At 46.2% G+C, this 18,130-nt stretch overlaps 1 protein-coding gene across 1 annotated transcript; it reads left to right on the top strand.

Annotated features, from left to right (window-relative positions):
* Positions 1–9,131: 9,131 nt before the first annotated feature.
* Positions 9,132–10,714, top strand: LOC119399445 (uncharacterized). The gene is made up of 2 exons (XM_037666250.2): positions 9,132–9,261; positions 10,031–10,714. Exons 1-2 carry the CDS (start codon positions 9,236–9,238, stop codon positions 10,536–10,538), a joined length of 534 nt encoding a protein of 177 aa, XP_037522178.1. The 5' UTR covers positions 9,132–9,235; the 3' UTR covers positions 10,539–10,714.
* The last annotated feature ends 7,416 nt before the right edge of the window (positions 10,715–18,130 follow it).

Below are 18,130 nucleotides of genomic sequence, written 5' to 3'. Positions count from 1 at the left end.
TCACCAGCGAGATGGCACGAAGTGCGCGAGGAGCGCACTTAAAGGTCGCCCCACTCATAGCGTAGCGCGTGCGTTTCCGTGCACTTCGCCCTACAGGGCGTGGTCGCCTGCGGCGCGCTTGTCTCGGGTGGCAGGTGGGGACGTTGTTTGTCTTGTGCTTTCACTGCTTTCACCACAATGTCAGCGCTGAAGTTACAGGGCGCACGAAGGTCACTTCGCTCGCTGCATCGACCGCACTAGCGAAACGAGCTCGCTGTTCAAACAGAATCAGTACATCTGTGACATTTAATAGTTCGCGCTCGTCCTGTGTGTGTTCTTTTCATGCGTCATTTGCGCTGGAGCGACGCGCTGGAAAGTTCGAGCTGCTTTCCGTTCTTTGCGTTACATTCCAATTTATTGTTATCGCATTCATTGCTTCGCCGTTGCGGCGAAACTTGACATTTTAACATGTCATTAGGGTAATCATTTCAATGGCGTCACTTCTATTATCTGTCTTTGCAGCACTGTGGAACCTGCAGGGCTTGTTAGCCAATAGGAAATGCGAAAGACCCTCAAGTGGTGTTTAAACGCGTCCGCGTCGTCTGCTCGGCGTGCCGTTTGGCGTCATTGGCCTGCTTGGTAGGCCTCCACGAAAAACCATCTTCAAGACAAGAACCTCGCCCGGATTATTTGATGTTCATAGATCCTTATGTACGGGAGCTTTCGCTCGCGTTTGCGAGGAACGCGGTTCTTTTTATAACGGCGTTCATGCTGGCGCTTTTTGCCGAGTTCTTTTTTGACCACAGGCAATGTAATAACCTTGCACCAATGTAATAACCGCGCCATTTTTGCTCACCGCGGAAAACACCAGGCGAAAAAGTAGTAGCCTTGCGGATGGAACTGCATATAAAATCGTCCTGGGTATTAACAGATCGCTGGAACTGGGGCTAAAAGTCATCCCAATGGGTCACTTGAGTGGACTGCCTGTTCGTCCGGGCAAATTGCAGTTGAGGGAAACAAACGGTTCCGGTACAGTGTAATGTGAGGAAGTAAATGTTAGTTCATTGAGGTTATCTTTGGGGACTAATAGCTGCCGGGTAAGGTGTAAATGTGAGGACCAAATGTTAGTCCATTGAGGTGATCTGTGAGGACTAACAGTTAGCTGCATGGTACTAATGGTTAGACCCGGGGCCTTTAGTCCTTAAAGGATAATGGTTGTGGCTCCCCCATTAGTCCACAAAGAGACGGACCACACACCCTTTAACACCCTTTTCTCTAAGAGTGTGTGGTTCATGGGTGTGAGTTATGGACACCAATAATACCTATATGGGTGTAATATCTATGTATTTATTTACAGATTACCTACATCGCCATATAGGCATTACGTAGGTGGGAACAAAAACATAACCAGAATAAAGGAACGCTTGGCAAGAGATATATGCACACACATATAGAAATATCAACATAACATTATCAGGAGCAACATGAGTATAGATCACCAAATACAGATTTTAACAACGTAGTACATACATTTGTTGTTGCAAGAACAATTTCACAACATGGACAAAATAAATCATTATCTGTTATATTTACTAAATCGTCTGTTAAACTGTTCCAATCTCTTATTGTTTTAGGAAAGAACGAGTATAAAAAGAGTGTTGGATCTGCATTTAAAGGTAGAGAATCTTTTTGGCTATTATCACAAGCGAGGTGGATGTGTAGGATGGTTCAACAAGGTAGCTAGACGATTAATACATGTGTTAGAATTATAGATCTGGTGCAACAGCTTAGCCGTAGTTTCTGTCTACGTACACGGAGCAGAGCCCATCCCATAGTGGCCTTCATTTGAGAAACACTGGCGTAGGGGGCTGTAATTATTGAAACAAACCTTGCCGCTTGGTTCTGAAGTTTTTCAAGTCTATTTATAAGATATCTTGGTGGGGGTCCCATATTACGCATGCATAATCAGTATGGATCTGACTTGCAAAAAAATATAAGTTTCCTTGATTTCGCGCGTCGCCTGTTTGAAATTCCTGCGGATTGCAGTGCACACTTCAGATACCGAAATAAATTTTGGCAAGCTCGACTCTTCTTCTCCACATTTAACTCATACTGCCCACATTCGCGTGCGCACTTAAATCCAGCTCAAAACCACAGACGTCTGCTTTTAAACATTTCTGTCAGAATTAGTTCCTATACTAATTTACAAAGATCTCGTAAAGCTGGGGACAGAAGATGCTGCGCAATGTTCTCAGGCAGGCGCATAGTCCTTTTCTGGGGTCTTATCTCATCCAGCAAGCGTCTCCAAGGAATCAGAGTTGAGGAGATTTTACCGCACTCGTAAACTTAGCGGTCTCATTAGGAACACTTAGGCACAGGAGGAGAGTCGAAAGGTGGAGTGTTTTCAGTGAAATTCTATTTGACAAAAACTTCACTGTTTCACCACAAGGGCGAAGCAATGAATGAGATAGCCAGAAAAGCGGCCCGTTATGGACGCGCTGCTACGCCGTATAACATCTGCCCCCCCCCCCCCCCCCCGGCAGTAACTATACTCGCGGACAACCTTTCTTGGCAATGAGCGAAGGCTACACAGCCACAATGCACGTATCCTACCGCTAATGAATGTAGTCCCACAATTGCGTCTGTATTTTCTCCGTGAAGTATGTCAAATAATTTTTGAGACGGAACGGAGAGCTGACAAGCGAGATATTTGCATTTAATTTACTTTATACGTTGTCACTCTGCGTTTTTGCGTGCGTGATAACGTCGCGCGTACCTTAGACGCTAAGCAGCATTTGCGTCGAAATGCAACGCTAGCCATCTCTTTCCACGGCGTTACGAGACGCACGCCAAACCGGACTACTTCGCGTAGCAGTACTGTGCAGATGCTCCGCCCCATAGCTATCCCTTCATTGCCAAAAAAGCTGTCAGCGCGAATACCGCACAAGTAGACAGCGGAAATGCAAGGTTCTCCCTGCGTAATTATTAGAAGAAGCGAGCGAGCTGGCCGACGACTTTTAAATGCGCCCGTTTAGGAAACTTTCATGTTTTCTTCCCCCTGCCCCCTAAGCAAAGCATACGCTATAATACTGGTTTACCTCCCTGAGTTTCTCTTGATTTTTTTATCGTCCTTTGTCTATCTACTTTCAGAGAACTCAACTCAGGTGTTCTGTTAGAATTCTTTACAATTACCCAGTGAAGCCTATGTTGTTCCTGACCTGTACCTGTTGCATAAACCCTTTGTTTGGGCTAGTTGGTGCATTATTGAACACATAATGCAGAGCTGCGAGAAAAAGCGCGGACGAGACAGGCAAGTCATATTATCCGACGCAACAACGATAACAACACACTTGTTGCACAAAGTCGTGTCTAGTTGACGCTGGAGGCCGTGCGTTGTATTTTAACTCTAGCACAATCGTGCGCGTACAGTACGCAAGAATAGTCTGGCACAATGTCGTAAAGGTTGCATTCATTTCAGCGGTTCCTACGATGTAGCACCAGTTCACATTCTCGCGTCACCAAACTGTTGCGACGCAGAGAACTGCACACATAGCTCACTGTCAAGGAAAAACGCGGTCTTGCAGGAGGCCATCTTTTCCAGCAACCAACGGCAAAAGTGCACAACTGAGGCGTCTGAAACATTGTCGTTGATGAGATGGCAGCTGAGCGAAATAAGGGCTCATTGTCCGACGTGTGGCCACCGCCTTCACACAATTTTATCGTTGGAACGTGCAAGGAAGACGCGACGAAAGCGACCAGCCCAGCTGGTCTTGTCGGGTGCGCTGTCTACTGCACAGCGCGCGCTCGCACGGCAACCGAAAGATATAAAAAAAAGTGGAGAGGAGAGGTTAATTTGGAGCATGGCAAGTCGGTGGAAGTAAGAAAGAGGTGTTGCATAGACGCTGTGGCGTGTTGTCGAGAGATGGCGCTGGTTTGTTGTTGCGCAACGTAATCGCAAACTTCATTCAAAATGCATGGGATCCTAAGGGGGGTTGAGGGAGGGTACAACCGCCTTTCTCCTCATTGGTAACCAGGGGAGCCGAGTGGTGGCGCCACCATACCAACGCACGAAGCGGATAGCAGAGCAAATCGCGGTAGTGCTGGCCTTGTCTCACCCGGAGCGCTCCTGCATTTACACCGACTCGAGGGGAGCCAATCAGAGCTTTCCAATCGGGCAACCTCGCTCGAGAGGCGGCCTCGATTCTAGAGAAGAGGGCTTGTCCCGGTTCTCATTTATCACTTGGTTCCCTGCAACCATGAGAAGGAACCTTCTCGAGGACTTCCCAAACCTCAACGAGCTGGCCCACGATCGTGCGGCGAGAACTCACGCGCCGACACGGTCTGGAGGCTCCGGAGGGGCAGGAAGGGACTCGGCAGAACGATCCACTTCTCACATTTAATAGGATCACTAAACATTACCAACTTGGCAGGAGAGTTTATCTTCTTCCTTACCCGAAACTCAGCAGAGTTGAGTCAGCTAATCTCAGAATTTTGCAGAATGCGTCTTTCCGTCGAGGTGCTTCCTCAGCAAGATATATTCGGACGCTGACCATGCTGCCCCGCCTGCAGTGAAACATTTGTTCTATGCTCACATGCTCTGGCGATGTCCCGCGTTGCCTTCTCTCTAGCGAAAGCCGAATGGGAGGAGGCCATCAAAATCACGGCACTCCGAAAGCAAGCCAAGGCTATCCAGAGGGCCCAGGCAAGGGCGGAGCATCAAGGCGTTCTCTCTCGGATGGTCAGGGCGCGGCCATAGGCCTCCCATGCGGCGTCCTATCAGTAACTCTTTATGATCAAATAAAGTTCGTTGTCTGTCTGTCTGTAACAACCAGAAACATCCGTGTATACTAGCCCGATTATTTCCAGCATCACCAGAGATCAGCATGTGTGCGTGTGCGTGTGTGTAGAGAGAGAGCAGTCTATCCGTAGCCACACGTCTCTGTCGTGCACAGCGCCCCTTTAAACGCTCGACCAACTGTAACTAAATAGAAAGTGTAAAGGCTTCTTCAGTATGAACTTTCATCTCGAAGTTCCATTCAAAAGCCATGAAAACCCGCGTCGCATCACTGCAAGTTCGGATGCTCTGGTCAGCGGCTATTACGATTTTTTAAAAAACAACGAAGAATGAGCCTGATTGTGTTTACAATAGTTTGAGTCGATGAATGATGTTTTGCTCAGGTTGTTTTTGTGATTTTTTTTGTGTGAAAAGATATCTGGCGAGAACCTGCCGCGGTAATCTTGTGGTTATGGTGCTCCCTGCTGACCCGAAGGTGGCGGGATCGAATCCCGGCAGCGGGCGGCTGCATTTGATGTAGGCGGAATGCTATACGCACATGTACTTATGGTCAAAATTTTCGGCGCCCTCCACTACGGTGTCCCTCATGATGATATTACTGACGTTTTTCTTTCTTTTTATTGCTGTATTAGCTATTTCTTATTTTAGTACTACACTCCTCATTATTATGCAATATGGTGCATGCTGCTGTTGCTCGTGCAAATTGTGCATTAGAGTATTACCGATGCTCACTGTTCGCACTGCCCCCCCTCCCCTTGCACAATGCTTCATTCATGTTTTTAACGTATTTTTAATAGGGGTATGCAAATAGTGAAATTTCGTCTCGAATAGGATTCAAATCAAATAGTGCCGAATAGTGACCAAAAATATCGAATATCGAATCGAATATAGAATCGAATATCGAATAGTATATTTACACAAAATGTGTAACGCCAGTTCTGGCAAGAAAAAGGAAAAATCAGGGAGGCTAAACGGCAGCCTGACAGCTTCATTACGCACTTGTTCGGGAGTGACTTTTGTTTAGGCTTTTTTGGGCCGCGCTAGCATGTTGATAAAAGAGCCGCCAATCCAGTCAGCAGCGCCACCCGTACCTTTCGCTATGGTTTTCTTTCCCTATGGTCGCGGTATAACGGCTCATCTGACGACGGTAATGTTGTGCTTCATCGCCATGTGTGCTGCGCGCCCAAAAGACTGCGGGCGCCCGATCACAGCAGCGTTTTAGCAGCGCACTGAATGATCTGAACTAGTGTTGTGGTGTGACAGTGGCGACTGCCCATCGTGAACAAATTTTAACACGAAAGTTTTTTATGCCCGGGTCAACCAAGATTTTATGTCAGCCAACATCTTTCCATCGCGGAGATACGTCAGCAAAAAGAATGCCATCAAATAGCAAAGAAAAAAAACTTTAATAAAAAGTTCCGTTGAAAGGAGTCGAACCCACGACCTCTCAGTCCGCGTCGCTGCTGGCGGGCGTTCAGCCCCCTGAGCTACCGCCAAACACCCACTCAGGCTACATGAACGCCCCTTTTCTCTTCACACTTTCCTCTCGCAGTGCTCTTGCATCGGTTGGATGGATGGATGATATGAGCGCCCCCTTTCTAGAGGGGTGGTGACATGTGTGGCACCAGGGTCGAAAAACATAACGAAGAAAACGCGCCGTTATTGCGTTCGGCGCGTTTCCAATAGAAGTGTAACTTCGTTTAACAAACTGCGAGGTGGTGGCTTCAGCCCTAGCCTCGCTCACAGCGTCCATCCATATCGAAAAATAGCTCTCTGACGCTCGCCTGGCTGTCGCAAACGCGTTCCCCGCTCGCCCTTTGAGAATTAACTGCCAGGTTAGAGGGAAGACAACGCGCGTAGCGTTTCTCTTCGCGTCTCACGACTCTTTGGGGGAGTGCATATCGAGTAGCAGTGTTTATTATGTGCTTGTAGATGCCATATTTGCGCGGGATTCACCTTATGTGGCGTGCACGTATATGTGAGAACGTCAGCTCCAGCAAGCTTAAATCACAATCATGGGCGATAGTCGTCGGTACGAAGATGTGCCACTAGGCATCAGCTTAAGTGCGTCCACATCAGGCGGCGCCATATCTGCCAAACAACAATAGACATTATACAAGCTCTGATATACCAGAGCACTAAAGCACTCAACTTCATCTTTGACGACACGTTTCGCTTTCGTGTTATACCGATTCCTATGACAGAGGGAATCAACCATGTTTTTTAAATGCAAGTCAATCACTGAGGGTTTCGCAGGCCAAAGTCAGGCCGTTTACGGCGCTTGCGGGCATACGCGACCGAACTACGCAAGAAGTCCGTGCATTCGTTTCTGGAGTGATGTTGTCAAGGACTTGACAGTTTTCTCATGTGGTTTTCCACGTACGGAAATGACATGATCTCCTTTAGGTTCAACATGCGCTCGGTTTTGAACCAAGACGCGGTGAAAGGTTAACGAACGGCGATGTTAGCGTTAGTTTAATCCACCGCGCCCCAAACAATTTGCACCATTGGCCTTTCTCGCATTTCACATATTCGTCCTGTCGAATTATTCGAAACTTCGAGAACTAGCTATTCAAAAGTCGAATTGGAAACTCGAATACTCACACACCCTTAATTTTTTAGTAAGAATAATAAGAAAATGGTGGTTTTGAGGTTTTCAGGCGTAATACCTCAACAATTGTTGTTATTATTAGAAATCAACCAACGTTACGCATTCTAAATGCGTAGTCCGAAGAAGCTTCTTTAACAGAGCAAAGAAAAACGTGAAAAATAGTACGTTATCAGAGCAAAAAGTCTTTGCTCAAGCCTGCACATGCGTATACCAACGATACCCAGTAGTGTTTAGGCATCATTGGGCACCAAATAAGTCACCTAATTAAGATAATAAAGTAAACTATTCATTGATAAACTAGTAAATTATTAGGGCACCCGATTTGCTACCGTAGCAAGTGTCTACGGTCATCGGTACGTTAATTATTGCCAAAATGTTTGGGCGCACAACAAGCTACGAAATTCGCATTGAAGTAGGTATGAACGCCCCCCAGCTAGTACCTTTAAGGGACATTAAATGAAAAACTACTTTTCTCGTATTAGTATATTACTTTTTCTCAATAGGCAGATACACCAAGCTTGCTGAGAGAAGACACTCGGTCAGCGAGAAAACAAGCAAAAAATAAAGTTCGGGTGGCGACGACCCATTAACGTTCCCGCACCAGTCGCCTAGACGTTATATATTTTGGTGGCGGCTACTTGAAGTCTCTAATGGGTCAAAAGGAAGTACATTGCCTTCGAAGGGATCCCGAGACTTAACATACTGATATTCCGGAAATTTCGTTGAGTCAATGCGGCCAAAATACAAAAAAGCACATTGAAATGCATGGCTTCACCATCTGAGATTTCGGTGGAAAAGCGAAAACCGAAAAGTTTGACGTTGATTTTCTCATATCTTAGTAAACTATGACGATGAAATTAATGACACAATAGCTTTAGGAGTGTCATTTATCAGTGTACACTAATACATTCTTTCACTTTATTATTCCTTTAATGAAGTAGCTAATGCTTCTCGCATCGGCTTCCACTTGCTCAAGTTTCGCAACCTCGGACATAAGAGAACTTGCCCACCGAAGGGATGCTAGCTCGCAACGACCCTTGCCTAATGCTTTTTTATTTGGAAGGAGGTAAGAGGTCAGACTTCATGCTGACTGCTGCTTGTTTTACCCAGATTCAATGTGTAAAGCTTTCATTCGATAGTTGTTCAAATGCTGTTGCGGATAGTGCTTTTAGTTCGCAGTGGAAAGTTGACATCAGGTAAATCTGGTGTCAACAAGGATTGGTAAAGGCGAAAGGTTTAGATGCCTCATCGGACGTGATAACTGACCATCGGCGGTAACAGGAGTGATGTCACAAATCGTCATGTCATGACGTTACCATACGAAGTCATGGTGATGTCAGAAATCACAAAATTCCGTGACGTCACATGATAACGTTATCACAGGGCATCGCCGCTTGGTCAAACGTAAGGCAATCACAGAGGCAATGCAAAAACTAGGTTCAAGCTAAAATTCAAGTTTGAGTTTATTCGTCATTATTGCATGTACAAATACGGGCTTACATACCTGTATCATATCTGATGAAAGCACATGTGCTATCTACATGCACGATTGCCTCGTGCATACACCTACCTGGCCCCACCTTTTCTAACCCTTTCCACTTTCAACTATAACTACCAACGCAGAATAAATGATGGGGTTCATTTGCTTCTTGACATCCCCGCTGTCCAGTCTGTTCAGTCGACACGCAAACGAAACATGGTGTCAGAAGTGGGACTTTTCTTGAGGTTGATGAAATATGATTACACGCTGACGTATATTCCTGGCAAACAGATGGCCCTTGCTGATATGCTGTCCCGATCACCTGTTCCTGGACTCAAGGCAGCTGCATGCACGAGTGACGTCGAGATCCATGCTGTCACGGTCGTATCAGCACTCGTAAGTGAAACGACAGCTAGAAAACTGGCACAGGAAACAGCTCTCGATCCACACCTTGGCACAGTGCTAAGAAAGCTTGCTAAAGGAGAGCCTGTCTACGGCCCCCTGAAACCAGTGGCCGCCGAGCTATCTCGGCGGCCACTGGCGTAGTAAACGGCGTACTATTGAAAGGCACTAAAGTGGTGATACCGACAAGCATGCGTAGCGACATGTTGAAACGGATACACGCAGGCCATCTTGGCCAGGTAAAGTGCAAAGCTAGAGCAAGACAAATGGTTTATTGGCCGAATATAAACTCAGATATTCAGTCCTTGATTGAAAGATGTCCAACTTGCAAGACATACGCGTATAAGCAGCCATCGGAGCCATTAATAATGCAACCAACACCAACTCAGCCATGGTACCGTATCGGTGTCGATCTCTTTCAGTACTCGGGAAGACATTATTTGTGCGCATATGACTTGATGTCCAATTTCCCCGATGTGGAGTTACTGCCCGCTACAACAGCCAGTACTGTCATCGATAGACTGAGTGCAATATTTTCCAGGTACGGCATACCAGCCGAGGTTGCAGCTGACAATGGCCCACAGTTTAGCAGCCAAGAGTTTATGATTTTCGCAAAGCGTTACGACTTTAAGCATGTGAAATCAAGCCCGCAGTATCCTCAATCGAACGGGCTTGCAGAAAAGGGTGTACAAATTGTAAAACGTATCCTAAAGAAAACAAAAGCTGCAGGAGAGTGTTTTTGGCTGGGCTTGTTGAATTACAGGGCGAGTCCTGTTGAAGATGGCCGGTCCCCGGGCGAACTCTTGCAAGGAAGGCGGCTGCGCACACCATTGCCGGACTTCAATCCAATGTCGGTAACTCTAGTCAAGAAACACCGGCAGAGAAGTCATCATAGGCGCACCCTACCTGGCCTCTGCGACAATGACGTGGTACGCTTGAATGGGACATCATGGGCAACGAAAGCTAAAGTGGTCGGATCGGCCGGCCCACGATCCTTCTACGTGCGCACAGAGAACAATACCGTGCTGAGGCGCAACCGTCGGCATCTTCTAGCGACGAAGGAGCCATATAGTGTTGATTCATCAGACGACGAAGATATTGCCAACAACCACACCCCATTTCAAGGTGTGGCGTCATCGACCACCGCAGTCTCGCCCGCGGAAGCTCAGCAGCCATCGCCTCAACCACTGAGACGAAGTCGACGACAGACGCGGCCACCAGAGCGTCTGGGTTATGACCAGCAGTTCCAGCATACAAGCCAGCGGGATTGATTTCTTGAACTGTTTAGAAGGAGGATGTATCATATCTGATGAAAGCACATGTGCTATCTACAGGCACGATTGCCTCGTGCATACACCTACCTGGCCCTCACCTTTTCTAACCCTTTCCACTTTCAACTATAACTACCAACGCAGAATAAACGATGGGGTTCATTTGCTTCTTGACATCCCCGCTGTCCAGTCTGTTCAGTCGACACGCAAACGAAACAATAACACGTACAGAATCAGGAGGCCCCAAAGTGTGAAACTGTCAGGGAGACCTCCTATCATTTGTGGGGAACAAAAAGGTGAGCAACAGCAGCGAGAGCGAAATATTAGGGGAAGTGCATGAAGCTTTGAATGCCTCTAATCGTGGAAAACAACGTTAGGCTAAGAAAGCTTTCGGAGAGGGGCGGCTGGGCGGATGGGCACATCGACCGAGAAGAAAAGGTACATGGTGGCTTTCGCTTCGAGTCATCTTAGGCGACTTGTTGAAGGACCCTGCGTGCTTCTTGCTTTCTATTTTATTATGTTTGTTCTTGAGAGGGGGCAAAGGGGATGGGGAGGCAGGCGAAACTTTAGGGGGCGAGCGCCCCGCTTTCCGTGCCCATCCACTCCCACCTTGGTGCCGACGCTGGCTGGTACTTTCATTACCGTTGCTCTCTTCAGGATTTCCATTAGTTCAGAACATACTGCTTCTCTGCTTTTGCATTACAGTATTCAGTTTCATGCTTTTTAATATTTCTATGATAATTTATTCAATTGCGTCATTTACAATATTCTCTTTTATGTGCGATGCAAACGAAAAATAAATGTGACAGTCCTAGCTACGAGTAAGAATATCGCATAGGAACGCCTCCACTGTCGCGTTTGGTTATTTGACAATTCGCCTTTTACTCCCCGTAAATAATACTTTTCTATCACATTAAAATCACAAAATGCAATTTAGTGGAGATCAATTCACGCTTTTATCACTCTAATGTACGTTGATTCCCTTCATGCTCAATTTAATTTGTTCTTCAAGTGATATGACGTCATGACGTGGGCATTAGCCAAGCCCTTCGTTTTCACGAGATTTTCCAACCTATTGGTCGTAAAGCGTTGTCGCCATATTAGTAGCAACAACGCAAGGCGTTCGGCAGCAACCACTGCCTATGGAGCCAAACCCTAAAAGCAATGGTTCACAATTCCAATCGGTCGGACCCACCAAAGTGGCTACGCCGATCCTGTGCCCGTTTTCGAAGTATTTGAGTTAAAAACGCCCCAAAGAAGTGAAGTGATATAGTCGCTCTGTATTATTTCACTCCCAACGCATGCCTTCTATTTAAAAAAGGGGTGAAATTTAGGCTCAAAACGAGTATCCACTTTAAAGGTCGATTTCAAATGCACCCTCGTCTTCAGCGACTGAAAGCGCGCTCAGACACCTTATGTGAAGGCTCTTTCAGATAACTTGAACTAAGAATTCTCATAACGTGTTTAAAAGGGCACAAGAGCGAGTAAACTATTTCTTTCACATTAATAGACTACCACAATTCCAAAATCACCACGCTTACTGCGAGAAGACGCTTCGTAAGTGAGAATCTGAGGAAAAGAAAGGAAATGCCTGCGGGGATGCAACCTTGAAATTCCCGCGTTAAAGGCGTGACGTCATAAATTTTAATGGTGCCTACTGGTACCTACGCAGTCGAATCAGTAAAAAAGAAGTGTATTGTCCTCTGACGAGGTGATATACTTAGCTGCGGAAAAACAGCAACAAGAAAAGCCGGCAGATCCCACGCATTGTGGGAATGATGTAATGCGAAGCAGCCAGCAAAGAGCTGCATACATCGTCTTGTATGTCATTGAGGAAAATGCGTGTCATGGTTTTCATGTTAACTCCTATTATTTATGTTATTCAGACAGTCACGCCGCGCAATACCAATTTCGGGGTAGATCAAGCTAGCGAAACGGCCGCCAGCGCCCCATGAGCGTGGCACGTAAGTCATGCTGTACAAGACATGCGTGTCATGATTTTCTTGTCACCTCATGTTATTTATGTTCGTCACAAAGTCATATCGCAAGATACCAATTTTGGTGTATATCAAGCTAGCGGAACGGCCGCCAGCGCCCCTAAGCGTGGCACGTAAGTCATGCTGTACATGACATGCGTGTCATGGTTTTCATGTTAACTGCTATTATTTATGTTCGTCACACAGTCACGTCGCGCAATACAAATTTCGGGGTAGATCAAGCTCGCGAAACGGCCGCCAGCGCCCCATGAGCGTGGCACGTAAGTCATGCTGTACAAGACATGCGTGTCATGATTTTCTTGTCACCTCATGTTATTTATGTTCGTCACACAGTCATATCGCAAGATACCAATTTTGGTGTATATCAAGCTAGCGGAACGGCCGCCAGCGCCCCTAAGCGTGGCACGTAAGTCATGCTGTACATGACATGCGTGTCATGATTTTCTTGTCACCTCATGTTATTTATGTTCGTCACACAGTCATATCGCAAGATACCAATTTTGGTGTATATCAAGCTAGCGGAACGGCCGCCAGCGCCCCTAAGCGTGGCACGTAAGTCATGCTGTACATGACATGCGTGTCATGATTTTCTTGTCACCTCATGTTATTTATGTTCGTCACACAGTCATATCGCAAGATACCAATTTTGGTGTATATCAAGCTAGCGGAACGGACGCCAGCGCCCCTAAGCGTGGCACGTAAGTCATGCTGTACATGACATGCGTGTCATGATTTTCTTGTCACCTCATGTTATTTATGTTCGTCACACAGTCATATCGCAAGATACCAATTTTGGTGTATATCAAGCTAGCGGAACGGCCGCCAGCGCCCCTAAGCGTGGCACGTAAGTCATGCTGTACATGACATGCGTGTCATGGTTTTCATGTTAACTGCTATTATTTATGTTCGTCACACAGTCACGTCGCGCAATACCAATTTCGGGGTAGATCAAGCTAGCGAAACGGCCGCCAGCGCCCCATGAGCGTGGCACGTAAGTCATGCTGTACAAGACATGCGTTTCATGATTTTCTTGTCACCTCATGTTATTTATGTTCGTCACACAGTCATATCGCAAGATACCAATTTTGGTGTATATCAAGCTAGCGGAACGGCCGCCAGCGCCCCTAAGCGTGGCACGTAAGTCATGCTGCACATGACATGCGTGTCATGGTTTTCATGTTAACTGCTATTATTTATGTTCGTCACACAGTCACGTCGCGCAATACAAATTTCGGGGTAGATCAAGCTAGCGAAAAGGCCGTCAGCGCCCCATGAGCGAAGCACGTAAGTCATGCTGTACATAACATGCGTGTCATGATTTCCATGTTAACTCGTGTTTTAATGTTCGTCACACAGTCAGGTCGCGCAATACCAATTTCGGGGTAGATCAAGCTAGCGAAACGGGCGCCAGCGCCCCATGAGCGTGGCATGTAAATCATGCTGTACATGACATGCGTTTCATGATTTTCTTGTTGTGACTTGTGAATAATGTTCGTCATACAGTCATGTTACGCCATACCAATTTTGGTGTATATTCGATTAACCAAGCGACCAGGAGAGCACAAACTCGTAGGCGGCTAGATAGATAGATAGATAGATAGATAGATAGATAGATAGATAGATAGATAGATAGATAGATAGATAGATAGATAGATAGATAGATAGATAGATAGATAGATAGATAGATAGATAGATAGATAGATAGATAGATAGATAGATAGATACGCGCAAAGTCGCGGAAGTTCGCTAACAATTGCCTCGCATTTAAAAGGACGTACACTGGACAGTACACTGGACGAGCGCTGATATATTTCATGTAATACACAGTTCGGTTAGGCTGTGGTCTCAGCCATATACTTTATTCCGAACATCGTCCTCCTCTTCCTCGTATTCCCTCAGACTCTAACTTCCCCACATCTATGTACAATACTACTACTACTACTACTACTACTACTACTACTACTACTACTACTACTACTACTACTACTACTACTACTAATAATAATAATAATAATAATAATAATAATAACAATAATAATAATAATAAAAATAATTGTGTACATCAATTTCGGAGGCGCATCACGCGCCGCGTATTTTCGGCAACGGCCTGAGACTCAATGTGCATTTCGTGCAGGCTTCCTGAGTGGACAACAAGGTCATTTAACTTCATTGTGCTTCGTCTTGCTGTAGAGGATCACCCCATATTCGATGATCGTTCGACGTGCCGCGTTCTAGGACGAACGTCAAGAGCATTTTTTTCTTCACTCCAAACGAATAAAACCAAAAAGCGAAATTTGCATTCATTTTGGGCGTAATAGTTTATTCTTTTTATGCAAGGTTTGAAGCTGACTGATTAAAGAATAACTAGATATTAGGTTACACGCTAATTATCATTAATTGAAACAGAGACAAAACAACACATTCGTTCATTTTATTCCTTGGATTGTAATACTGAGTGCCTTGGAATCGTGGCGCATTTGCAGACAATGCGTCATCATTCGTGACTGAAGGTGATAAGTATTCTTTTATTTTACGATCACGCGAGTAATTGCACTTGCATAGGCGTGCACGGTTTCTCATCAGGGGTTGGGGGTGCAATGTTTCGTCGCAACTGCCCCCCTCCACACCTTCTCTGTCGGTCGATTCGCAAACAGAACACGCTTCACAATGGATGGAAAAAATTAAAATGAAAGGACGAGGTGCTTCTCAGGATCGTCTGCTCTACATCTGTAGCTTTCCGGGGGTAAAGGCGGGAAGTGAACAATTCCTGGAATTCAACATGAGGGGCCTTCCACCGCTATTATCCACAAAAATGTACGTAGCCATAGCCATGCTTCTTAAGCAATGACGGGAAGGGTCCGACCTAGTAAATGTTTAGGGCAGGCTTTGTGCCCCCCCCCCCCTATTTCGGTGATTCGAAGGGGCGGGTGGGTTGTTGCTGGTGCGCACGTCTATCCTTTCGGCATTCCAGAAATGGCGTATGTGTTCCTGCCGACTGCCTCATGCTAGAACTTGACGAAACTTTCGGCAGCTCAAATTACGCAGTCAAATTTCCGCGGAAGGCTTTTCCTATACAGGCTTCTCTTTTTTTTATTTTTGGAGAGACTGGTGGACTTCGGACCTGCCCTCAAACAAAGATCGTACGTTTCTCGAAATCGCGTCCCTTGCCTTTTTTTTTTGAATTCCTACGCGTCTCATCTTTATTCTATCCTGAGCACTGATTGGTGACCTCTGCAGAATGAGTGTCAGCAATGAGGTTTCGCGATAGAAAAATTTTGCTTTTACGAAGAACGTGCTTTCACACTGCATCGCCTGAAGGATGATCATTGAAGGCATTACAACTTCTCAGAGGGGACATGAACATATCACTACAGCGTATTGAAGAGAAAGAATGGAACTGAATTTTTTTCTAGGGAAAATTACGAACAGCCTGACAGATTTCAGCGACAGAAGCCCCTAGGCAGGCCACCAACTTGTACATACCTAAGTGCACCTTATCCGTGTTGCTTTCATCTGTGTTATCGTTCTTTTGCGCGCCACCTTTCTAAGATGGGCGACCAACTCACCCAGCAGTATGTCCATCTCGAGTGAGAGCAAACTTACTCAAATACAACAATGCAGTTATCACGCAAGTGTTAAAGAAAGGGGAAGTTCATGCACGCTTTCTAATACATCGTCCATGGCTGTTGTTTTACCATGCTGTCGAATCAAATGAGGGGAATGGGGATGCAGCATAGCCAGCTTGTCTACCTAACTTTGTTGCACGTTATCCGTTACATTGTTTTAGGCCTGTGTCAGGTGCCTAACACCAAGCAACTGTTACGGAAGGCCCTCTTTTCAGAGACATCAATTCATATGCAGACGGATTCCTTGTATCTAGCATACTGACAAAAAGTTATTCCTAAACGTATTTTACTTCATCGATTCATGTTTCATGTGTTACCTGTCCCGCTGGATTTTTTCGAACATCGTTTCAACATTTTTATGTATTTCGTATAATTGCTACAGAAAATACATAAGTATTTTGTTTATTACCGCATATTTGCATAATAACCCTATGCAAAAACGTAGGAATTCCTTCGAATGAGACATGGAAAGTTTCAGTAAGGTACCTAATTTAAGAGGATCTCTACATAAGATTGTTCAGAGTAGGAATATTCTGCTTTCTGCATACCGAAGCTGGTAAGAATTCGTGCGACTGTCCCAAGGGCATACATCCGAAATTGCCACACCACATCTTCCATCGCTATCCGAAAAGTGGTCGGAAGTTAAAAGTTATCTTGAGTAGATGTGATATCGGAGCATAAGTTTACTTAAGGAAGGGGCCAATTAACGGTCAGGGTATTGATGAAAATTATTTTAAATAATTTACTGAAATAGGATTAGGTTTTCTTTTGAGCAGCTGCGATCGTTGCGGCACCTGCAGGATCACGTCTAAACCATGCGCCTCTTTCTGCTTGGCCTCTGAGACCCACTTCGACATCGCGACGAATCAGAAAGTTAAACCGAGAAAATTTCCTGGGCCGACGTATCCCGACGTGATAGTTCCACTACCAGACGGACGATTAGATCACCTCCAATATCTTTTTTTCTCATCATTGCATGTTCATTACGCATGGAAATAGCCAACTTAGAACATATTGTTGCGGTGAAAAGAACGAGGAAGCTGGCCCCAGATTAGAGGAAGACGACGTCTCTTACCGCCGCTTGAGCACCAGCTGTATTTATCGTAAAATACCAACTCTGCACTCGTGTGCCTGTTTTCTTCGTGCAACATTTGGTGGACGTGCTGGGTACCAGTACGGAACTTCGCAGCGGACGTCATCTGCCTGCCGCCTCGATGGCACACCCACCGTCAACTTCGATGCCAGCCGTCTTCCTCACCCATCCGCGGGACCCTGGGCCGTTTTGTGGCACGGATAAGACTGATGTCGAGGAGTGGCTAACGCTGTACGAGAGGGTGAGTGACAGCTACAGGTGGGACCCGACCCTCATGCTAGCGAACCTGATATTTTATCTTCAGGGAACTGCGCGGCAATGGTATGACACGCATGAAGCTGACCCTAACGAGCTGGGACGTCTGTAAACAGAAAATGCGAGATCTGTTTGGCAGACCGGTCGGTCGTCAGCTGGCCGCAAAGAAAGAACTTGCGGGCCGCGCTCAGACGTCAACAGAATCGTATGTCGTCTACATACAAGATGTGCTGTCTCTCTGCCGCAAAGCTGACGACAGCATGACCGAGGCAGACAAGATCGGGCACATATTAAAAGGTATTGCCGACGATGCCTTTAACCTCCTAATGTGCAAAGATTGCTCCACGGTCGATGAAATCATCAAAGAGTGTCGGCGCTTCGAACAGGCAAAGGGCCGTCGAGTTGCTCAAGCGTACGACAGATTGCCGAATACCGCCGCGACCTCTTCCTGCGAAGACCCACCACGGCTCGTCCAATCGACAGCACCTGAAGACATCACGCGCCTTATTCGCCGTGAGCTCGAGGCCATGTCTCCGGCTCCAGTTCATTCGGACTTTAGGAACAACATGCCCTCCATCTCCCTCATACAAGCTGTTGTTCGGGAAGAAATCGCAAGTTTGG

The sequence above is a fragment of the Rhipicephalus sanguineus genome, chromosome 7 (assembly GCF_013339695.2).
Source record: "Rhipicephalus sanguineus isolate Rsan-2018 chromosome 7, BIME_Rsan_1.4, whole genome shotgun sequence".
In the NCBI taxonomy this organism is placed as follows: domain Eukaryota; kingdom Metazoa; phylum Arthropoda; class Arachnida; order Ixodida; family Ixodidae; genus Rhipicephalus; species Rhipicephalus sanguineus.
Note: the sequence above shows the minus strand (reverse complement) of the source record. Positions and strands in the feature narration are given on the sequence as shown.